The sequence below is a fragment of the Rhipicephalus sanguineus genome, chromosome 1 (genome assembly GCF_013339695.2).
Source record: "Rhipicephalus sanguineus isolate Rsan-2018 chromosome 1, BIME_Rsan_1.4, whole genome shotgun sequence".
In the NCBI taxonomy this organism is placed as follows: domain Eukaryota; kingdom Metazoa; phylum Arthropoda; class Arachnida; order Ixodida; family Ixodidae; genus Rhipicephalus; species Rhipicephalus sanguineus.
Window position 1 is genome coordinate 287,873,518 of NC_051176.1, and position 24,364 is coordinate 287,897,881.

At 42.1% G+C, this 24,364-nt stretch overlaps 3 protein-coding genes across 6 annotated transcripts in view; 1 reads left to right on the plus strand and 2 right to left on the minus strand.

Annotated features, from left to right (window-relative positions):
- Positions 1-6,855, minus strand: part of LOC119379208 (ubiquitin thioesterase trabid) — a 110,786-nt gene extending 103,931 nt beyond the window's left edge. Inside the window, exons 1-2 of the mRNA XM_037648428.2 lie at positions 6,567-6,855; positions 5,839-6,067 (exon numbers count right to left, since the gene is read on the minus strand). Of these exons, the coding sequence (XP_037504356.1) occupies positions 5,839-5,982 (144 nt within the window). The 5' untranslated portion in view covers positions 5,983-6,067; positions 6,567-6,855. The remainder of the gene's footprint in view (positions 1-5,838; positions 6,068-6,566) is intronic.
- Positions 1-24,364, minus strand: part of LOC119379211 (eukaryotic translation initiation factor 2-alpha kinase 3) — a 423,415-nt gene that overhangs the window by 327,086 nt on the left and 71,965 nt on the right. For 2 of the 3 annotated variants that reach the window (XM_049411906.1, XM_037648433.2), the window contains one exon: positions 19,963-20,705. In XM_049411906.1, the coding sequence (XP_049267863.1) occupies positions 20,532-20,705 (174 nt within the window). In that variant the 3' untranslated portion in view covers positions 19,963-20,531. Of the gene's footprint in view, positions 1-19,962; positions 20,706-24,364 lie in introns of those variants that run through there. The other variant, XR_007414840.1, reaches the window with a different exon arrangement.
- On the plus strand, positions 6,928-9,576 carry LOC119379209 (protein D2). Of its 2 annotated transcripts, none has more exons than XM_037648430.2 (5): positions 6,928-7,184; positions 7,968-8,061; positions 8,187-8,307; positions 8,366-8,503; positions 8,643-9,576. In XM_037648430.2, the coding sequence occupies exons 1-5, from the start codon at positions 7,057-7,059 to the stop codon at positions 8,858-8,860; spliced, it is 699 nt and encodes a 232-aa protein (XP_037504358.1). In that variant the 5' UTR covers positions 6,928-7,056; the 3' UTR covers positions 8,861-9,576. The 2 variants fall into 2 exon arrangements, with proteins under 2 accessions (XP_037504358.1, XP_037504360.1); XM_037648432.2 differs by having other exon boundaries at positions 7,151-7,239.

Sequence of the window (24,364 nt, forward strand, 5' to 3'; positions counted from 1 at the left end):
ATCAAGAATTTCACCAGATCAGCCGGAAACGTCAGCTGTTAGTCGCGAGCAAGTTTCGTTTTCAATTTCGCTTTTGTTTGTAGTGTTCTGGAGCCGGCTGACTTGCTCTGTATGTGTGCCACATATTATTACTATTATCTTTAGCGTGTCTACTTCACTTGGGCATGTCGTGGTGCCTCCAGCACAAAGACGCATGGACTTCCGACCCCAGAGGGACGCGCGCATCTGGGCATCGACCTCGACATGACGCTCCGCAGTAACTCACATCGGCTGACGAGAGCGCTGAATTTTTTCTGCCTCTTCTTCACGACGGAGGTATGCTTTTCAAGTATGCGTGGGCCCACATACTTGAAAAGCCGACATACAGTGAGAAAGACGGATCGTGGAAGGAGGTGGCGCCAGAGGAGATGGTGAAGTTTATTGGACTCCCGATGTACATGGGGATATTAGAACTTCCGCGTCTAAATTTGTACTGGAGTACGACTAAATTGCTTTCGGGACTTCTTCCGCCAAAAGTCATGGCAAGGCAGCGTTTTACCGCGCTCCTGGCCACGCTGCATGTTTCGGATCCCGAAACGAACGGCGAACGAACTGTTTTGGTGCCTGGCACACTGATCTCCCTGAGTGAACAATTTATAGCTCGAGAAGTTCTTGAGCTAAAACTTTCGTTTTTTCACTCCTACTCCACTACGCTGTTTTAAATATTTTGCATCTCTTATAATTTTTCCATAATTTTTTACTCTGAAGATATAACTCTATTATTATGACGTTTGTTGTGAACGTACCTAATTATTTGTGTTTGTAAATTTTTGTTATATATTTATATCTGCCATTTCTTTCGTCGAATGTACCTTTCAAACTCTACATTTAGTACTTGCATTTTGGTATGTAATATTGTGCTGTAAAATTTTATTTCTTGAAAAAAAAAATCTTGGCTAGGACCAACTCAGAACTTCACTATTTCGCTATGCATCAAGTAATTTTTTTGTAACTCAAAGACAGCTTTATCGATTTTAGCCATTTCTTTAAATAATGTTGCCCTGTGGTTAATAAACATTTTGTATATTTCGGAATTTCTCAAAAAAATGTTTTGTTGGAGATGTGGCTTCCTTCCTAAAAAATTTTTCGAAAAATTTTGATTTTATTTTTGTATAGGAATTTTCTTGGCCAAATAAGTTTTTTCTATTGTTTTAAGATAAACAGCATTCAAAGGTACGTTCATTTGTCTTTATTTTGATGTATTGCATGGCACTGTAAACCTAGTAGCAACGGCACAGAAAATTCCTAGTTGCAACATACAAAAATAGGCCAATTTCCCCGTGGTAAGGAAAGAGTTAAAGAGACATACCGGACAACTCACCTCGTGGTGGCCGTTGTGCAGTGCTCCTAGTGTCGTTTCACAATTGTTTACAAATTTTCACATTTAAAATCAGAAATCCTTTTGTATCTGAGGAAGTATAAAGAGTGCTTTTATCATTTTTAGCCCACAATAGCGTGGCCTATTTGTGACCATATGAATATTACGTGCGACTTGTCGGGTCAAACCAATCAAAACACATGGCAAATGTCGTCACTCCCATGTGATGAAGCATCACTTCCGATCACAAAAATAGCCTTTGTCACTCTAGTACAAAAACAATGTCGTTTCTCCATTGAAATAAAATTATAACAGCTTTGTTTTTGGCGATGCCACTCACACAACGATATCAGTGCACTTCACAGTTCGAGAAGATGCGATGAAAACTACATGCTTCATTTGTGTCGCAGGGCCCCTTTAATGGCTACTTAGAATAAAAAGCATGCCTTGACCTTGTTCAGCGCAATAGTTCCAATGGTTGCTGTGCTGCTTTTGCAATGAAACTTCTAAAGTGTGATGGATCACCACACAAATGGAGAAAAACACCGACTTCATAAAAAGCTACAGTAGCTGCACCAATAGGAACAATTCATGCAGTATGTCACAGTACCAGTTGTGCGATACCATGCAATAGCCATCATGCAGCATAGCACAGTACCATTAGTACTGATACCACCAACATACAAAACCACCAGTGCTCCTACACAGTGGTACAATAATACCACCACGCAGTGTATACCGCTGTGTTACGACACTTTTTTCGGGCCTGGCCCATGAAGATGTTTAGATGGAAATTCCTGGAACCACAGTGTCTGTGCCTTCAACAGGAGGTGCAGCATCTTGAGAACACCACCACAAGACCGTAGTTGCACCGATGATGATTCGGCAATGCTTGTCATCATGCAGCACCACCCAGTATTGACGTCACAGGTATCCATACCAGCAGTGGAACACAAAACTAGTACCTTGCATGGTGGCACTGTACAATCATACAAATGGTACCACTGTGCGATTTCTGCCTGTTTGATTGCCCTAGAGGACACTTTCAAAGTGTCTCCTGTGGAGGTATTTCTATTTCAAAGGCCACTTTTCATGCTCCATTAGAGCTTTACTTTTGTTGACGAAAAGCAAAACTCTGCACAGGTATTCTGCTCTTCCACCTTTTTGAGGCTCTCCATTATTATGGCCCATACCAAACTATGTGACCTCCGCTTCCATGTGCTCTGCCTTAGTTTTTCCTTATTTCCTGGAATTTCCCATTCTTCAAACACAGCATTTCTTATTTCTTTCTGCTTTTTTTTGTTATATGCAAACTATTCACCTGTTTCTCATATTACATTTTACCAAGATAATCGCCCCGACATTATTACTCTAATAAAAACTGTTGGCAGTATATGCAGAAATGCCATGAAGTGGGGGGGGGGGGGATTTGCAAGTATTGCTCTTGTTCTCCTCTCTCATTAGCGGTGCATGTGTTGTCCTTTCTTCCTTGGTGTGTTTTGCACAAAACCACGAAGTGGATGCAATTACTTTTTGCGTGTCTCTGTCATCTCACCTCTGTGCTTCCTTTAAGAGATGTCTTCGCTATTCACTGAATATGACAGTTAGTTCTAAAGCTATACTAGGCGTTGACAAATACTTTGAGTAGGGTGTTGAAGTGGGGGATACATCGCCAAAGTAAGATTGTTATTTGAAGTGGAATATATGCATTATACAAAGAAAGTTGTTTCTAGATAGAAGCAAAGTTATCACATGATGAATTTCACATGTGCATAAGTAAAGTGTGATCTTTTTGGTAAGGTTCTACATAATACATTAATTTCTTTTGTCGGCCAAGGTCCGACAGGTGCAATGTATTTTGATATGGTTAACATGACCACGTTTTCATTTGAAATCGGATAACTGCAAACGTTGGCATTTATTAATATATATGTTTTTAATAATAATTTTTGGGGTTTTATGTATCAAAACCATAACACAATTATGGGGAAAGCCCGTAGTGGAGGGCTCCGGAAATTTCGATCACCTGGGATTCAATGAATAGCTTTTTTTTCTTCTCATTTTATTTTTGTATTCATAAATAAGCAATGCTGCTATACCGATGAAGAATATCCTTTGTCACTTTATGGTTACTATTAAAATATAATGGTAAATTTTTTTGAAGTAGGTCACCCTAAAGATTTTTTTTTTTTAAAGGGACCCTGAAACAGTTTTTTGAAAGTTTTGTCAGCGTTTAGGCAAGAGCATCCCTAAATCATTCGCACCAGATATTAAGCGAACGCATCGTGTACCACGGCCACTACGGACAATTATATATATATATATATATATATATATATATATATATATATATATATATATATATACACACACATACATATACCCTCCTCCTCACCCTGCCTTGCACCCTCAACTCACAGACACGCTGGCATCGCCGGCAATCACAGCGCTGTCATAAGTGCACTCGACGGTTTGAGCTTCGCCCAGTCATGGTCTCCGATATTGCGCGCCGACAGGTTGTGCGCAATCTCGGAGGCCCAGTGTGCCCGGCAGCACGCCGCTCGTGAAGTGGTTAATATTTGCTCCGACAGGTGCCGCCACACTACCAGTTGATCTTATTTTATTCTCCTGTACGGCGACAACCTGCAAAAGCATGCGGACAAACAAAAAGAGTTCAAGAACGATCACCGATAAGCGTAAACCCTGGCAATGTGGTTGTGTCTTCAGGGGTGAAGTTACAGCCGCAGACATGTGGATTGTGGTGTTGAATGGAGAGCGAGAGCGCAACGCTCATTGCAGCAACGAGCTGAAGGGATTCCGCTCGCCAGATGCCTCACAAACACTGCACGATGTCGCAGCTACAAGTCACAAATTGCTAGATACGTGGTACACAACACGGCTAGGGCAATTCATTTTCTCCAACAAAAGAAACCTCGAGATAAACACTGTCACTCAGCTCACGTCGACACAGAGCATGTTGTAACACAGGCAGACAACGCTCGTTGCCCACAGGAGGTTCAGTGACGTGGACTGGACATATCCAATCAGATCAGCCGCCTGCGTGACGTCGCGCTTCCAGTGCAACACGCACTGAAAGTGGGAGGGGATCACAGCTTAGCCGCTGTGATCGGTGGCGATTTGCAGCTTTAAAGCCTTGTAATAAATTACACAGTTTACACACATAGCTTAAATCGGTCTGTAAATGATCCTTACGACTTGCTCTACCGGCCCAATGTGTTCGTACAAAATCGTCAAAACCGTTTCAGGGTCCCTTTAAATCATCCCTGTGGGGTTGCCCTTGGCAAAAAACTTGGCGCCCTCGAAGAATTAGGAAATGTGGACTATACAGTGCAAGTGACACACTGGAGCAGCATTATGTGGAGTTGTGTCCACTGATGCCACATAAACCATTGCTAAACTATTTACCGAGTACACCTATTTTCGAATCATACAATTTACTTTAAGCTCCTTGTGAAACACTGTATTAACGACAATTGTATTAACGAAACATTGTATTAACGACAATTGTATTAACAAGAATCCACTGTAATCTCATTATATAATATACTTATTATAGGCAGCAATCAGTCTTCATGGTGCAGATGTGACAAGCAGAAAAATTTTCGCAACTCAGCAGCAAACACACAGCAGTCTTTCATGCCCAAAACAGCTTGTCCAGCTGAGGCAGGCTCCTTATTTGAACATGTGCATCGCTAAAGGTCCTTCTGGCTGCACCACGAACAGCAGGGTTCTTGTAAGTGATAACATTACAAAAAGCAGCTTCTTGAATTAAAAGAGTGCTCAGACATACAGCTAGAGTGATATCTCTGTTGGTTGTCTGTAAAAGCTCATATGAAAGTCTCCCAGCAAACACAGAACACTTACGGATCATTAAACCTAACTTCAGACCAGACTTCCTTATATGCCAATTTTCCTTTTTTCTTAGCCTGTTTCTTTCCAAAATTGTGTTTACATTCCCTCCTTTTTTAATTCCACACTGGTTGCTGAAGGCATCATGACGAACAAGCAATGAACAAGTTGTGCTTACACTGGCAGTGACTGCCCACAGGCCACAACACTGCCATGCATTATATGGACCCATATGTCTCTTTTGTGATACTTTGATCACTGCAGTGGACATGACCCACTTGCTGTGGTCAAGGCCAGAGCTACAACAAACGTGTCTTCGGCACCTTAGAGCAATTGTTCATCATCCGGGTCACCTTCCTGACTTACAAGGGTGGATACATGGACCGTTCTTATGCACGAAGACAACTTGTTTATGTGTGACGCACCTCCTGTGCTGTTATGCAAATATGTTATGCCTGAGGGCAAAAAAAACATGATTAATAAGTATTTATTAAACAAACGAGCCAAAAGGTAAATGTTCGTGCAGTTTCAGGATAAGCGTATTTCACAAGAAAACAAACGAAGAAAATGTGATGCAAACCAAGATACTGTGAAGTGGTAGTCTGACAAACCTTGTAAATGTCGCGTTCCTCGCTGGACACTTCCTCTTCTATTAGAGTGGGCCGAGGATTCTGGCAGATGACACAACGCAGCGCCTTTGGCCAGTTCTCGTACGTGCAGTGCGGGCAAGTCCACTTGCAACCCTGGCGACTCATGACTCTGCCAGGTTTAACACTCCACAAACCAAACTACTCAACCGCATCTAGCGGCTGCAGCCTTCGCTAGGATTCGGGCACCAGCCTGAAAAAGTGAACACGCAACGAAGCGTGATCGAAAATTCACACAACTACTTTCAACTCGCTGCCCGAAACTGCGGTTCCATTAAAGTGACAAGTTGTTCAAGGTTGAAATTTTAAGGGAACGAACTAATTTTAATGGTGTACAATAAATGCTAGTCACGAATCGATAGCAGAGGTTATGAGATCCCATAAACGCGCACTAAATGCATGTACTAAACATGGGTTTCATGGGTTCGACAGAGTTCGAAACCACCCCACCAGCTGAATATTTCGAAAGGCATTGCCATTATTGCATGCACAAACCACCTGCTATCACTGATACCAGCATTACCACTACTACAGCATTACCAATACAACTCGAAGAAAAAAAAAAGTAATCCGCGTGAACGAGAACTACTGAACTTCAAAAAGTCAAACGTAGCACACAGTAGCGCCCTCGCTCAGCTACCGACAAACTAATTCTTATTATCGAAAGTTACTAATACCAGCGCTCTACTCACCACACCACCGTGCACTTCACTTAGGTAACAGTCGATGCCGTAGAGTGTTGTTTTCATTCGTCATAGAAAAATGATTAGGCCTACCATGTTACCTCCTTCACCTTCGGCGTTAACGAACATCGTGCCGATCTGCATCCGATCTCTAATTAGTACATCACTGTAGTCACCTTGATGGTCGCAGCGCTAGCAACGGCGCGAGTAACTTCTAATGGCAACGTACCGTGACATTATAGTTCAACACAACGTCTATTCAGCTACTACGAAACTTTTAGTTTTCTGTTTCTACAGCGGGATAGCACCCATATTTGTTTTCAGCGACTGGACGCAAGCGCCGAAGCGGTCGACGCGAGTAACCACAACAGATGGCGTTACGTTACATCGCTGCTGCTGACCTTGTTTCAAAGTTTCAAACGGCCGAGAACGTCCTGTTCGCGCTATAATCGGTGCGCAAAAAAAGTACAGCTATTATTACAGCACTAAAAAATTGGCAATGATCCGAGCTGTGTGTTCGCGAGCAATCTTTGAGTTCGCTCCTGTGAGTACTTCTCTGACCTCTTCCCAGAGAGCAGCATCTGCATCCGGCTTTTCATTGTTTCGACGTTTGCTTCAGCAGAGCAGGTACTGTGCACTGTGGGCACTCTGTGCATTCTATCGGTGCTACGTTTGTAAACAGGTGACGAGACTATTTGCTCAATGACACTTTCATGTTGTGATCTATGATAGTGGCGTATTGGTAAAAGATTTGTCAGGCATGAAATGCTATGAGTTGGTGGTGTCCATGGTCCATGCCGGCGCACGCCGGCCCAGAATAAATTTTCGGACATGCTAGATTGCGCCTGTAGTAATCTGTTGGCGTAGAGAGCATTCTGAGAGCCGCAAGTCTTTGTCGTTTCTAGAAAGCATGGCACCTGTCGCGCGTCCGCCCATTTGATTCTTTCCGAGACCATCAAAACAACCTCCTATCTGCTTAGTGCTTGGGAAGCCAAGCCTAAGCCCACCGATGGGCAGGAATGATTGCATTGCTTTTGCCATGCACAAGTGGCACCACGGTTGACCGTCAACTACAAGTTACTTTCCGTTCAGAAAAACGTTCGCGCACTTGTGCTTGGTGTTCCCTGTAGACGTTCAGCACAAGTGTTCGTCGAAGTTTGAAGCGCATTGCAGACCAAGGCAAGGTAACTAATCGCAGTGTAAACATTCAACATATCCAACTTATTGCATTAGTAATTATTATTTTTATAGTGCATCGGTTTATAAGAAAGTGGCTGGCGTGGGAAAAGACCAATTGCGGAACGTGATTTTCTCGTCTTGGAGGTTGTAGCGCCCTGCAATATGAGGTCAAAGATCACTGATAATCAAGCTTTCGCCTGCCGGTATCTTGTTTCCCTTTTTTTTTTATAGTGTTTGCCTAGAGAAGAGCACCGGAACTTCAAAGATGGAGGCAAATCAAGTAGTTCCTGATGTGATCGACACGGTCCCACAAAACACCGTTGAGGTGACGAGCCTTTTGCAAATTGTCAGTTTAATACAATGCAGGCTGGCTTTGTGTGTTACTTTTCTTTTTTACTCGGAGGACATCGACCTTACTCTTATCGACAAGGCCCGTTTTGCTGTTTGCAGGTGACTTACAATGGACAGAAGGTTAACATGGGAAATGTTTTGACGCCGACACAAGTCCAGTGTCCTCCGAAGGTCTCTTACCCAACGGAAAACGACGCTCTTTACACCCTCTGCATGACTGGTAGGTTGTGTTACATTAGAGTCGCTGCCAAGCTGAAATGGTTACCGTGGTGATGCAGACCCCGATGCACCGAGTAGGCAAAGTCCAAAGTACCGAGAGTGGCATCATTGGCTCGTGGTGAACATTCCTGGCTGCAATGTCTCTGAGGGAGAGACACTGTCGGAGTATGTTGGTTCTGGCCCACCAAAGGGAACAGGTGAGCTTGTGCCTCGCCTTAATTGTAGGTTTGCAAAGAGACAAACTGCATCGATGTGTTCGAATGCAGCAGTCAGAAAGGTGTATGGGGTTGAGCATCATGCCCAAAAATGGTTGGTAACGCTTTTCTGCAAACACAGGTCTGCACCGGTATGTGTTCCTGGTTTACAAGCAGCCTGGAAAGCTCAGCTGTGATGAAAAGCGCCTCACAAACCGCTCTGGTGATCACCGAGGTTGCTTCAAGGTTCGCGAATTTGCCAAGAAGTATCAGCTGGGGGAGCCGGTTGCTGCCAACTTCTACCAGGCAGAATGGGATGACTATGTGCCTAAGCTGTATGAGCAGCTCAGTGGCAACTGAGTTCAGAGCACTGTTTGTTTTTCTTTACTTTTCCCTTTCTGTTGCTGAGCCTTTACTTTCAGCCCAAACATGCCACTGGTCTTCAGCATGTTCTCAATAAAACAACTTTGCTGGTCTGTAACTTCTTTTTTCCTTGATTACTTGCATGTCTGTACTCCCCCTTTTCCCTCACAGTGCTGCCCTCATTAGTACCAATGATACGTTGTGTGTGTTGTTTGTGAACTACTTCATATGCAGTATTCACAAGTACACTGTGTTGTGTTACCTAGTGATAGAATACAAGGCATGCTGAAACTGTCGCACATTATACTGCTGGGATGCTACTAAGATCTACTGTGAGGGTTCATCTGATGCTGTTGCATTCATTGTCCTCCTACCATGGGTAATGAATGGGCTAAAGATTGAGCAAATGTATTGCATTTTCTCGTGGGTACTAGTGAGGACAGTACAAATGTACAAGCAGTGTTGGCTCACTGGTAAGGCAAATGCAGGCTATAATTCTTCACATACATGCAGCTATTGTCAACCATGTGCATGTTATGCAAAGTTAGCTTTGTTATTAAAAAAAAGTTGGTGCATGTTAGTTTCACTGCAGACCAGCATTCCAGCTGGATGGCAGCTTGCGTTTATGCTTGGTGATGTGTCGTTTTGCTTGTGGCTTCAGGCTGACAAATACTGTTTTCTGCCATTAGCTAATAAAACTTTCTTGCGCTGGACTTTGTTCTTTTTTACTATTGCTGCTCAAGTGAGTCACGATGGTAACAAAACGGGTGTACAGGTCCTTGAAATTGAAAAATATATTTTCAAGGACCTTGAAAGCCCTGGAATTTTTTTCTTTCCTTGAAAACCCTTGGAGTTTCTTAACAAATATGGTCTTATGTAAACTATGTGACCTGCTTTCTATGGTCGGGGTGTCTACAAACCTGGAATTGTCAAAAGAATTATGAAATTTTTGAAAAACCTGGCTGGTTCATGGAAAGTGACTAATGGCAGTTTGTGTGACTGTCACAAAAACAATCTTCACATTTGATCAAGGCCTACAAAGTCTCCTTTTTCTGCTTCTACAGTAAACAGCTTGGCAGAAGGGTCAAAAAAAAAGGGACAGTGCATACTGTTGCTTCTACAGATCACTCAACATATTTCAATTCCCAAGCATCACGTTATTCACTCCAATCAATTTTTTATTGTCTTGGCCATGACCTTGGCTCAACTTAAAGGCAATCTGCTTTGGCCAGAAGCACTACGAGCAGAGGCTTGCTGGCCCAGGTCAAGCTCATTCAGTGGCGATGCAACGGTAGACATCTCAGTTCTGCACTCTGTTTATGTAACTGCTCTGGGTTTTTTCCTCTACCCCCCACTTGGCTCATTTCCAGTACACAGAGTCTGTTTTCCAAGCAGGCTTACCAGCCAGGGAATATGCTCAGAATCGTCATGGAAAACCTGGAAAAGTCAGGGAATTTGGAAAAATTAAATAGGTTAACACCCTGATGGTAGATAAGCATTCATCTGACAAAGTCTCTATTCTAGAAGCAATAAGGCGGTACTAGTGCACATGTTCTGCTTTGTATGACTGTGTCCCTCATAATTATATCGTGGTTTTGGGACGTTAAACCCCAACAGTTATTATTATGCTTTGTATGACGTGTGCAGGACCCAAAACCACACTGTAAACAAGGCTAGAGGATGCGTATTGGTACTCTATAATTGTTCCCCTCTCGTGTCTGCTATGCCTTCTTTGTGCCTTGTTTGATCATTCTTTTTATTTCCCCACCTGTTGGTCTGTCTTCTCCCACGTTCTCTCTCTCAACTTGCCTCCTGGCAAGTGGACACTACCTCCAGCACTTATATACTGTTTTTAATCTCTGTCAAGCGAGCGGCTCACAAAGTGAACCTGCAGATGCTTATCTGATATTTTCCAATGCAATCAGCAGCTTAACAAATATCCACTGTCCTCATGCAGCCAGAGTTGAAAAAAAAAATGCTGTGTGCGAGTTATATACCAAAAGTAAGAAGTTTTAGTTAATAGCTGCTGACAGTGCTGCTGATGCTTGGTGACTGACTCCCACATAGTGTTCTTATTCTTTTTTGTGTGTGACGATGACACTACATGACACTATATATTTGCTAAATGGTTGGCCGTACTGGCATGACTACAATTTACTCCATATCAAAGCTCCTAAATGGGAGAGGCTTGATGACTATAGGCAGTCAAAAAAGTATTCGAGGATAAAGTTGTCAACATGGGGAAGAAAAAACAAAACTTGAAGTAGTTGTTGCTGTTTTGATTGCTTTCAGCAGATCAATACTTGGAAAAAGTGGAGGTGACATAGAAAATCATAGCAAAGCCAAGGAGTTTGCCAAAGAATGAAAAATTTAAAACGAGAGGACTGAAGAACCTTGCCTGACTAATAAAATAGGGGTCCCAGCAGGTACATTAATGTGAAGTTTTGTGAACGTTGGGAACTAATGTGATCAAGACTGAAAATTTCTGTTCTAATTTTGTTATTTCTTATGCAATAAAACTATTGGTAGAGTTTTGGAAAGTTGTTTAGGAAAAAATTGCTGCTTGAGATGCTGCGCTGCATCCTTAAAGGGACACTAAAGAGCAAAACGATTTTTCTCATACTAGTAAAGTACTCTTTCATGATGCCAAAAACACCACGCTTGCTGCGAGAAGACGCTTAGTAAGCGAGAAAACGCGCAAAAACAAAATGTGGGTGGTGACGCCACCTACAAGTTTGCGCACCATTTGCCGTGACGTCACATGTTTTGACGGCGCCTACTAGGGACTAGGTAGTTCCTAATCGATAAAAATGAAGTACATTGTCCTCTGAGGGGGCCATAGACTTAACATACCAAGTTTGGGGTAATTTTGTTGGGCCAATGGCGCCAAAATACGATAAGTACACTTTCTTAATGAGAACTAACAGACAATAATGCCAAGGAAAGTATAGGGGATGTTTTAGTAGTAAATGTAAGGTAAATGTGAAGAAAGAAAAGTGGACGAAAAGATAGCTTGCCGCGGGCAGGGACCGAACCTGCGACCTTCGAATAACGCGTCCGATGCTCTACCAACTGAGCTACCGCGGCGGCCATCCCCCCGTCCACTTTATAGGGTATATATGTACATTTATAAACGTGGGAGCGTCAGTCAGCGCCGCCAGTAGCCATGACGGCGAGTGTGGAACACTCTTTTTCTGCCTGTTGGCGTCACGTAGCACGTGAACTTATTACGAGCTGGCAGCTGACCAATAATCCCTCGCATACCACCTGAAAGCATAAAGTCTGCCAGAACGAGGCCCTCGCTATGAATGAAGGAAAGAAGTGTTAATTTCAAGGCTCATTTTCTTTGTTATACACAATATTAATGAGAACTAACAGACAATAATGCCAAGGAAAGTATAGGGGGTGTTTTAGTAGTAAATGTAAGGTAAATGTGAAGAAAGAAAAGTGGACGAAAAGATAGCTTGCCGCGGGCAGGGACCGAACCTGCGACCTTTCTTCACATTTACCTTACATTTACTACTAAAACATCCCCTATACTTTCCTTGGCATTGTGTATGACAAAGAAAACGAGCCCTTGAAATTAACACTTCTTTCCTTCATTCATAGCGAGGGCCTCGTTCTGGCAGACTTTATGCTTTCAGGTGGTATGCGAGGGATTATTGGTCAGCTGCCAGCTCGTAATAAGTTCACGTGCTACGTGACGCCAACAGGCAGAAAAAGAGTGTTCCACACTCGCCGTCATGGCTACTGGCGGCGCTGACTGACGCTCCCACGTTTAAATGTACATATATACCCTATAAAGTGGACGGGGGGATGGCCGCCGCGGTAGCTCAGTTGGTAGAGCATCGGACGCGTTATTCGAAGGTCGCAGGTTCGGTCCCTGCCCGCGGCAAGCTATCTTTTCGTCCACTTTTCTTTCTTCACATTTACCTTACATTTACTACTAAAACATCCCCTATACTTTCCTTGGCATTATTGTCTGTTAATTCTCATTAATATTGTGTATAACAAAGAAAACGAGCCCTTGAAATTAACACTTCTTTCCTTCATAAGTACACTTTGAAATCCGTGACATCACACGGGGAGATTTTGGCGCGAAATTTAAAAATCAAACTTTGAACTTTATTTTCTCCTCTGTTAGTAAACCTATGATTTTTGAGTTATCACAGCACAATTTATCAATCTAAACCAATTCATTGTTTCTCTTTAGTGTCCCTTTAAAAAGCCATTGACAAGGATTTGAAAGTTCTTGAAAAAGTCTTCAGTTTTGGCCTTCAAAAGCTGTACTAACCGTGCAAGAGTTTTTGTATATGAATGCAAGAGCTGTAAAATAATGAACATGCTGAACTGTAACCTTTGGCACAACTAGGTGTTGCTTATCTCTGCCTTCTTTTTTTCTTCACAAGACTTTAGTGTAGGGGAACGCAGTGCAGGCAGTCATTGTGGTGTAGCATTCCTTACAAAATATAAGGCAATGCAGATGAGATTGATAGTAATTACTGTAAGCTGAAATTAAACCTACGTCCTTGAAGTTCATCTTGTCCCACAGCAGTAACTGATTAAACTTGTGTGCATAACTTCAGTACGCTAGAATAGGAGTAGGGACTTCAGGAAATGCCAGCTGATGCATTAGTGCTATTGAGTAGCATAGTTGGGATCACACTGTCTAGAGCAATTGAGCGCATGGCTGTGGATGCTGGTGCCGTCCGCAGCTGCTACATCGCTTTGGCTACAAGCTTCCGTTTATGCTTGAATTATAGCACTAGGACCTAGCAGGCAGTATGATTACGTTTGGTATCATTACGGCGTCGCTGTTTGCATATTTTTGCAAAAAACGACAGCTCACGTGGCCGACTGGCCACTCTAGACAAGTGTGATTCCAACTGTACATCAATGTGATTGTTTTTTGTTTGGGACGACACATTATTTCTTGGTAAACAAAAGACCAGTCAAGTAGCATGGGCACAATGATTTAACGATGCATTATTGTTGCTTTGGGCAATACATGCTTTTATACTGTGTGCATTATGATTGACCTGGTCTGTTCAACACCAACTATTGCCATAATAGACCAGCCATGTAGTGCATGATAAGATAGCAAATTATGGTCAGCTAAACCATGAAATAAACACCTCACAGCATTCTATAAAACCAGGAGCATAAAAATTATGTAACAAAGGGGCGCCAAAGAAACTGGGACGCGAACAAGACACGCAGGAGCTCCTGTCTTGTGTCTCTCTTGTTCATGCCCCCTTTCTTTAGAGCTCCTTTGCTCCATATCATGTGTGAACTAACTTGCCCAAAAAGATGTGTTACTAAGCATAAAAGGATAGTGAAAAGTTTAAAGGGACACTAAAAGCAAATGTTAAGTTGATGTTGATGGTTGAAATATCATTCGAGAAACTTTGTAGTGCTTGTTTCATGCCAAGGAAATGCTTATTTTAAATGAAAATCACGTATTAGTGGTCCGCACAGCGTTAGCGCACTTCAAATCACGCACCAAATCCTGACATAGCAGTTGCCTTGCCCGACGTTGCCCGCCTTTACTGCCCGGCAGCCGACGCTGTGGTTTCTGCTCTGAAGGGCACATTACACAACATCACATGGACATGGCATTTTGACAAAGTTTCCGTTAGAGTGACTTTCATGAGCATGCAAGGCACACGCAGCAGTACGCGATAACGAAACTACCACTGAAACACGACCGCGCGAGCAGAGCGCAGCCCTGTGGAAACGAAATTTTTGCTCAACCCACACCACTCTCCACTGTAACGTCGTTCTTTTTTCCATGAATCAAACAAAAACGCACAAGCAGCATTTAATTACATCTTGCAATGATCTGAATGTTCTTTTTTTAATCATAAGTAGCTTGAATACTTGTGATAATTTGTACTCGGGACTCGACTTCGTGCCAAAATGTCTTACTGGTTGCGCATATAGTGTGCTACATTTACCGTAATTTCTCGATTACTAGAGCACTGCTATTGATAATATTGATGTTTTAGACATTCTCAAACATCGACCTTTCACTCTATCATAAATTTTTATTTGCCTTTAGTGTGCCTTTAAGTTGAACAAGGCAAACTACTGCAATAGTTATCCTGCTAAGCTAAATTTTATCTAACTGCATTTACAGATTCCGCAGTGACATTATGAAACCTTCTAAAGCAGCAGGCACCAACGTAACACATGTAATATTAGAGCATACAAAAATGACAAAATTAAGACAATTGTTTCTCATTTTAAACAATTCAGAAAATAACGTTAAACAACTTGCTCAACACTCTGTAACAGTTATATATGTGCCACTGAATAAAAGGACGAGGACGCTGACCACAAGAGAATAAAAAGGTATTAACGTTTCAGCACCCAGAACGGGAGCCTTGTTCACAAATCAGTTCACAAATTCAATGATTCTTCCCGACCATACGGGTGTCCGTCAAAGCCTTGATTTCAATTATATATGTCACAAAGAAGTGACAAAAAGCAGGCAGTTGGGTGTTGAATGATGGAAATTGTATATTTTATGAACTTGTACGTGCATAAGAAATGTAAAAGTGCAGCAACAATAGCTCTGTGGAGCATTTTCAGTGAAACGATTAAGAATCAGTCTTGTTTTTATTTGCCATTAAATATATGATCTGGAAAAATTTGGTCAGTTTAACAACGTGCTTTGCTACATACGAGATGGAGGATGAAGGGTGTGATTATTGTTAGGAGGTGCTATCTTCTGCAGCCCCTAATGGAGCACTACTCATCGGCACAACAAAGGAAGCAGGGAAACAAAAGAATAGAATAGAAGATAAATTTAAAGGACTTGGTCACCTATAGTACCAGACAGGCTGCTGTATATTACAAGGCAGTATTTTATGAACCCTACTCACATTTCGTGCTACCTACTTATAGTCTTGAAATATTGAGATTGACAAACAGATACAGCAAAAGATCAATATTAAATTTCTAGTGAAAGTGGGCATGAATGGTGCTGAAATTCACAAAATATTGTAAAAGGTCTATGGAAAGGATGTCCTAAAGGAAATGACTATATTCAAGTGGGTCCGCATTTTCGGGAAGGTTGTGAAGACTCCAAGAACGCTGAAAAATCAGACAACACCACCCCCCCTCCACCTCCTCTACCCGGCTATGCCAAGCTTCAGGTACTCAGCGATTGCAGACCTTGTTATTAATCTACCTTACCTCGTTAGGTTTGAAACTGGGCGTTTTGGTGGGCATCTCTCTCTCCTGTGTGGCCCCACCATGGTGGTCTAGTGGTTATGGCGCTCGACTGCCGATTTTAAGGTCACGGGATCGAAGCCCGGCTGCGGCGGCTGCATTTTCGATGGAGGCGAAAATGTTTGAGGCCCGTGTACTTAGATATAGGTGCACGTTAAAGAACCCCAGCTGGTTAAAATTTCCGGAGCCCTCCACTACAGCGTCCCTCCTAATCATATCGTGGTTTTGGGACGTTAAACTCCAGATATCTCTCCTGTGTGCTCCGTCAATGTTACATAATCAATTATCTAGCATCCCTTATCTAGCCTCATTAAGTTAAAAAAAATACCTATAGTCGGACACAACTTAAGAAGCCTGAAGAGGCCCCGCCCAGATAGCCGAAGCACGGCAGCTGATTGCCTCCGCGACTAAAGAAATAGTCGCGCTCATGCACTGAGCAACATTCTCCGAAGGCGGAGTCACTGGCATTCCAGCTCATGACGTCAGTCCTGAGTGCACACCCATTGGTTTGTGTGCATCCGCCTTTGAGGAGAAAATGCCACAGACTTCTAAAGTTGTATCGGACTATAGGTGGTTCAACCCATTCTAGAGAGGTAAGTGCGTACTTGCAACTGTGTTTAGGGCTACCTATAGTGGGGTTCTGGGCGGCGGCTGGCCCGGAACCCCTCAGAGACGAGGCCGAGACACCAAGGAACGCGTCTTTACTCTTCTAAGCCTCGGCCACGACTGCCCGTAAGCGGCCGCTGAGCGCGAGCCATGGGCGCGCTCACCGTTCTCTTCTACCATTGGCGAGCTCGCGGCTGCCGCTCCCATACTATGTAGCTAATCAAGTTTTGTATCTCAACAACAAAATGTATATTTTTTTTAGCTATTTGGCTTTTATTACTGGTAGTCCAAGACCTCAAATAAATTATGAACAAGCTCTACACTATCCTGTAAACATGTGCCTCCTGTTTGCTATAATGTAAATTTTTCATGGAGATACAGTTTGACTATAGTTTTCCAATTAATGCAAAGCTTACCCTACAATATGTTAAATCATGACTTAAAATGATGTTGCACAGGATTACAGAATTGCTTAATGAATATACGAATCAGTGTTGTTCCTACACTTGACACCATAAGAAGCCAAAAAAAGTGAGCTGCTGTTCATGTTGCCTTCTATCAGCAGATTCCACAGTGGCCATCACTTGATTCCCCCTTTTGATTTCGAACATTTGAGAAACATAATAAAATGAAAGTGATGAATAGTAATAAGTACATTTTCAAATGAAATCTGAGTGCCTCAACACGAATGAATGCTGTGAACACCAGATAAACCAAATTACCTAAACAGAAATGACAGATAAATGGAAGAGTGGTATCAGCTTCTGCTGACAAATCATACAACGTTAGCAAACTCTGGTAAAACAAAATCCACCTTTTTAAAGGAAATGTTAACTGAAACTAACATCTACCGCATAAGCATACGGCACTGCCGTAGCCACTTTAGGCTGCAAAAGGTGGGGGGGACTTCAACCCCCCCCCCCCAGATGTTTTTACAATTTGTGTGAATATATATTATATATATTATAGTACAGTAGAACCCCGCTGTTACGTTCCTCACTGCTGCGTTTTCCCGGCTGTTACGTCGTTTTCCGCCGGTCCCGGCATAGCTCCCATAGGATACAATGTATTGGGAACCCCGCTGTTACGTCGTAACTGTCGGACCGTTCCCGTATGATACGTCGCGAAGTGCGCTCGGAGCCGACCGAGTGACTACCAAAGAGAGCGGCCATGGTGCATTTTCACGCAGTTTGGCCTCGTTTGACCGTAATATTAGCCGCATGAGAGGCGCAAGCAACAGAATCTTTCAATTGATGCAAACAAAAGCATGGCCTTCGAGATTCAAATTGCAAACATGGCGTCTATGACGTAACTGCTCGCGAAAGCAAGGCCTTCGAGATTGGCATTTACTATTGACAAAAGCATAGCCTCTGAGATTTGTATTGCACAAACATGGCGTGAATGACGTAACTGCTTGCGAAAGCAAGGCCTTCGAGATTGGCATTCACTTCTGCCATCGCGTTGGCGTAGACTCATCATCATCGTTATTTGTCGGAGAACGGGAGGAGTTCGAGCTGGTTGGAGCTCGCGTGGTCGTGCGTGCGGTTCGTGGTCGGACTCGCCGCGCCGGTCGTGATTGCGTGTGCTTAGTTCTCTCATGCCTACAGCTGTTGGTGTTAAAAAAATCACATACGTTGATTACATTTCTGTGGATGAGGCCGTCCTAAGCTCCGCGTTTCTATCCATCGACTAGATCGCGGCTGAGCGCGCCAATTTTCGCGCTACTCGTAAGAATTGAAATAAAATTCTGTACCACTAAATATTTTGCCGTTTTTCCTGTTTTTCGGCTCTTACGTTGCCCGTCTCTTACGTTTATTTCCTACGGTCCCTTCAAAAACGTATCAGCGGGGTTCTACTGTATACATATACAAACACATGCACAAACAAAGTGCGGTTGGACCCCCCTCCCCTACATAAAAATCCTGGCTACGCCCCTAGTGTTTGGAACAAGCAGAAGAAACATGCCAAATAAGATGCTATGAAATTAGGAAAATCCAATCCATCCATAAATCCACAATGTTAATGCAAATGAAAGATATTGAAGTTGCAATGTTATCTCCATTACAAGCACTTCAATAGGCAAGCAATGATCCCCGAGGAGGAAGAGAGCACTAGAAAGTAGGTAGGATCTTGCAGTCAGGTTGTCACTACAGCTTCAATTATACAACAAATAAGGGACCTCAGACCGCACACACTGTAACTGTAATACTATTCATCTCTCTGTAAACTCAATTGTAGTCTTTGCCACAAAGTTCACTGATAGCATTTTCATTTGCCTCGTTAAAGAAGATAAAGTGGCAAATTCTATAACCGATGAAGTCTGCAGCACTATATCGAATGCAAGAACTGCACCAATACTTGGAAACTTTTTTCCACATGAACACAACCTTGTGCGAAAGAACCAACGCCAGAAGTTGGGTGCATGTAAGCCCTCTTGTTTCTCTGCTCGAACAGCATTTTGGATGTTTTTCTATAAAAACAATTCTTGGTTTTTGTGTCCTTTGCTTAAGTGAAACACATTCCTCTGTCTGTTCAAGTACTATTTAAGTGTAGTGTACTGTAAATACTAATGGTTGCAATGTTTACTTCCGCTTCCTCCCTTCAACTCGCTAAAAGTTCATCTCAGCTAGGGTAGCAGTAATAGCAGTGCCATGTTCTTTGTTCTTTTCTTCTACTGTATGCAGCACACTTTAATTAACAAGGTTTTTTTTAAGTTTGGCACTTAACAGTGGCGCCCAAGAGTAAACAGAAACACTTGGAGGACGGCCTAGATGCATTAACAACCCCTCTTCCACTTCATAAAACATATGCACGAGTCGGCATGCATGCACAAGCTTTTGATCATAATTTATGGTAATGAACACTTGCCAAATGGCTGCCACCTGTGGGCCGTAACGCTGGCTGTAATGTTATTTGCTCAAATAACATGAACAAAGCGAGGGGCCTCAAAAGTTATGGGAGAGAGCAAGCACTGTATTGTGGTTTCCCGGCTGCATGATTTTCAATAATAATAACCTCTCATGTCCACAACAACGTTGTATTCAGATCAGGAATGTATTTTCCTATCATTTTTGGCATTTGCATTGTTTTTATTGCTATTGTAGCCGTGTTTTGCTAAACTTACTTTCTGTACCATGTTCAACAAATGTTTCAATGCCTCTCAAACAATAACGTAGAACCACAATGAAATCCGACACTCCTGCTGTACTGCAGGCAACAGCATTTTCATATGACGAATGGAACGACCAGTGCAATAGTTTTATAGTGTTTCCAATACATTGTTTATTTACATATGTACAGACCTGTACAGAACTATAAATATATAATTAACAAAGCACAGCCATCATCACTGTATGAACCAAAAAATGCGCAAAAATGGTATTTACACAATGATGAGGTAACCTCATGACGTTTACATATCAAATATTTCCACACACCAATAAATTTGCTGTGGCCAAAAATAATGCCCAGGCATATCACACTGGCCTGGCATTTCATACATCCGACATATAACATCATACAGCTGTGAATGCCTGCAGTTCTCGTCTGGTCTAATGATACGCTGACAATAAATTGCTATTGCTACAAGAGGAATGCTGCGCACGAGATAGGATTATTTACCTGTCTTGTGCTGGTATCAAACAATAAAAACGTATGAATGGCAAGACATATGCGATGTGCGTCACTGTGCCTGGGACATTTAGAAAACCTTTGCTTCTTGCAAACATGAAAAAACTAACAGTCAAGTATTTGGATGAATAGGCGCAGAGTATCAAATGATTATGTTGAGGAATGATTGAGTGAGGCCAAAAGGGAAGGGGGGCCATCACTCAGATAGAGACGATGACTGACGATGAGAAAGATTGCGGCGACGAAGCCTTGCCAAATGGGCGATTTCATCGCTTGGCTGGAATGGTCGAAAGAGTGGATGCTGACGAATGTCTTTAGCAGATGGCCGCTTCTCACTGTCATGGCTGAGGAGCTTCTCAATGAGCTTGCACTAAAAATAAAACAGTAGCATCAATTAACAATGACGGTACAAAAAAATCACACAGAAATAAATCACCCCTTTACTACGAGCAAAACAGTTTATACTAATTGATGACATTAGTGTTATTGCAATAAAACCCATTTTACAGAAGAAATATTTTAATGCATGACAAGTCAGCAACGTAAAACCAAATTAAATTCAATCATTGTAAGAACAAAACAATTAGAAATTTTTTTCAAGAAATTGTTCATTTGCATCAGCTGTCTGTTGCAGATGCTGTGAACAATTATACAGCAACCAGTTGATTTCTTGCACTTCAATTTCTTGTACAGCAAGCGGACATCTAGATACCTAATCATGGTCAGTTTGATTTTTCAACATAAATCCAGCAATACATAATGAATATTGCTGTTGCAAACAATTTAATTAAAGGGACACTAAAGTGAAAACCGATCTTTCTCGTATAAGTAAATTGCTCTTTCACAATACCAAAATCACCACGCCTGCCATGAGAAGACGCTTGTTAAGAGAGAAAATGCGCAGAAAGAAAATGCAGGTGGAGACGCCATGTTGAAATTTTCGCACCAAACGCCATGACGTCATAGATTTCGACGGCGTCTACTAGAGACTTTGCAGTTCCCATTTGGTAAAAATGAAGTACATTTTCCTCCAATTGGGCCAGAGACTTAACATACCAAGTTTCAAGAAATTTCGTTGCCAAAATACAGAAAATTCATTTTGAAATTTGTGACGTCACATGCGGAGATCTTGGCATGAAATTTAAAAATGAGACTTTGACCTTGATTTACTCCTCTGCTATTAAGGCTATGATGGTGAAATTAACGACATTGGAGTTTTCAGAGTAAAATTTATCAATCTAAACTGATTCATTGTTTCATTTTAGTGTCCCTTTAATGAAACTTCCATGTGCTATTTGCTGCTAAGTCTAATAGTGAAGTGATATAGCAACGGACCAGACACAGTCAAATTTACAGTTATCTGCAGTGAAAACATTTAAAAAAAATTTGATGGGGGCATAAGAGCTGTGTGTGATGGCAATTTTATGACACCAAGCACACTGGTTGGCACCACACCACACTGTCATTATTATTTAAGCATTGAGATTACTGCTCAGCTGGTGGCACTGAATTACCAGACACAGTGTTTCTGTCTGTGGCTCACAACTTAACCACACATTTGCTGGAGAGCTTAAGCCTTTAAAGAGGCCCTGCAACACTTTTTGAACATAGAAAATGAAATGGATCTGAAGTCAAGGCTCCTATGAACATGCGAGTTAAATTGTTGCACTACACATAGCAGGGAACTCAATTTCTTGCAAAAGACAACCAAAAAAGCCAGACTTGCTCTCCCATTGGCAAACTATACTGCAGGCAGGGCTGGCACAAGAATTGGCGAATTTCATCTCAAAACATCCTCAGTAATATTTCTATTGTTTTTTCAAGTTCAATAAACAAGACATGCACACACATGCACACAGAGTAAAAAATACTGAAAGTATTTGATCTTTGCACTTCTGGTCTCAATCGATGGTTGCATGCTTAATTATTCGTTTTCTCCTACATTCACGTGAGGTGGCACACGACATACTGCGCTCACTCTTTCTAATAATCCGTGCCTGAGTTCGTCACTTCTTTTGTACTGGGCCCGCTGTGACAGCGCTTACCGATTCATGCCGTCACCTCCAAAGCCACCGGTATGCTTGCCAGCACGCTAGCTTTTTTCTACGCACCACGCAAGTTAGATGCCTTGGCAGACATTACTTGGTATTTAGCCAATTGAAAGTACTTTAAAATGTGCAATCTGAATTTAGCTACTACATATCGGTTCGCACCAGGTACTCACTTAGCTCGGCCAGACTTAAGCACGACAGTTGCGCATCATCTTCTGCTGCATCGTGTAGTATACTATAGCCATGTAGGTACCGCGGCCACCACGGGATACCACCACATGCGGGCACCGCGCTTGTTTGAACCGGAAGTAGCGGCCAATACGTTTGAAGAGAAAAAAGAGAATACACTTAAAGCCATCATGTGGAGCTACATAACTTCATGACAGGGCCTTGATTCCATGCCACCCCCCACCCCCCAATGCAGTGTCCAGCACGCTTGTCAGGATGAAAGAAGAGAGAAAGCGCTCGGAGCCTGCAATAACTACCAGTAGCTCTGCTTATACTTGACGAATTTGAAAAGCTTTCGTGGTAGGAGATTCAAGAGGCAATACACTTCCAGAGTGTAGTCATTCGATGATTACTTAGAAAGGTGTTGCAGGGCCCCTCAGTAAAAAACAACTTGCAGAAAAAGCCAGACGTGTTTTTGCATGCAAGAAATTTTGATGATGATATAAATCAATAATGTACAAAACATTTCTGTCAGAAAGGGGAAATTTACTAGAGAAAAAAAATTTTTTTACACAGAGCCAAAGGAGGGCTTCACTGTGCACTAATGTCATCCAATGACACTTCAAAATCATGTGCACTCAAAGAAGGTGAGCTCTTACATTTGCCACATTTTATTTAGTCATCAGCATGGAAAAATTCATTAAAAAGGTGGAGTTTATTATTAGAAAGGATTTTGTTTACATTGTAACGAGGCTGGGCTTCACTACACACAAGTGAGCTTGCAACTGTCACCCTAGGCCATTTCAATGTCATACACAGTTCAAGAGGCTGAACTCTCAGATTCTCCACGAGTGCTATCTATATAGCACAACCTAATTACAATAAGCCTAACTATTTGTTGCCACCCCACCTTAGCGGGGATGCCAATAAAAATCACCATCACTGACAGCCAACAAAGGCCACAACGTTTTGCCTGGCTACACCTGGGCAGGTCAATCATGATTGGTTCACTTGTTCCAGCTAAAAAGCATACTTTGCTTTTCATGTCACTACCATTAGTTGAGGAAAACTTGTTTCCTCTGGACTACCTTAAATTTTCTTTTTCTATTGATTCAAACAAAGTGATTTGTTAACTCGTCAATCTGCACAGTTGACTAAAAGCTTTTTCCCAACTTTTGCTATAACTGATGGGCATGTTATGTACCGGTGCATAAAATACTCAACCTGCTGGTATCTGTAGATTTATATGACATTCTGACAGCATAAACCTACAGAGTACACCAGGCAAAAAATTTTTACATCGCTACAAAATGTGTCCATCACTTATACCAAATTTATGACAAAGCTTTTAGTCAGTTGTACACACAGACAAGCTGCCAAAATCACTTGGTTTCATCAGTAGAACAAAAAGTAGGAATAAATAAAGATGTGAACACACACACTATACACCAGCTCTGGAAGTAGCGTGATTTATTCACCACAATCATAATTTTTGTAAAGTGGAAAATGGCCTGTAAAGAGTGTATGTCATGCCAGCGATTGTGCTCACTTTCATATGTCTAGCTAAATCACCATAGTCACATGATCACCTTTGGTACCATAAGTCCTATAACTATTTAAAAAATGGCAAGAGGAGTGTGTGCAAGGTTGCAGACATGTGCGTGGACAAAACAAGAAGGACTACATATGTTGTGCCTACATGGCACTAAATTAAGGCGCTGTTTTTTTTCCCTTCATTTTGAACGTTTCATAGTGATTAATGCACTTACAGGTGCCTGAATCAGTGCTCCTATGTATGTTATTGACTGCC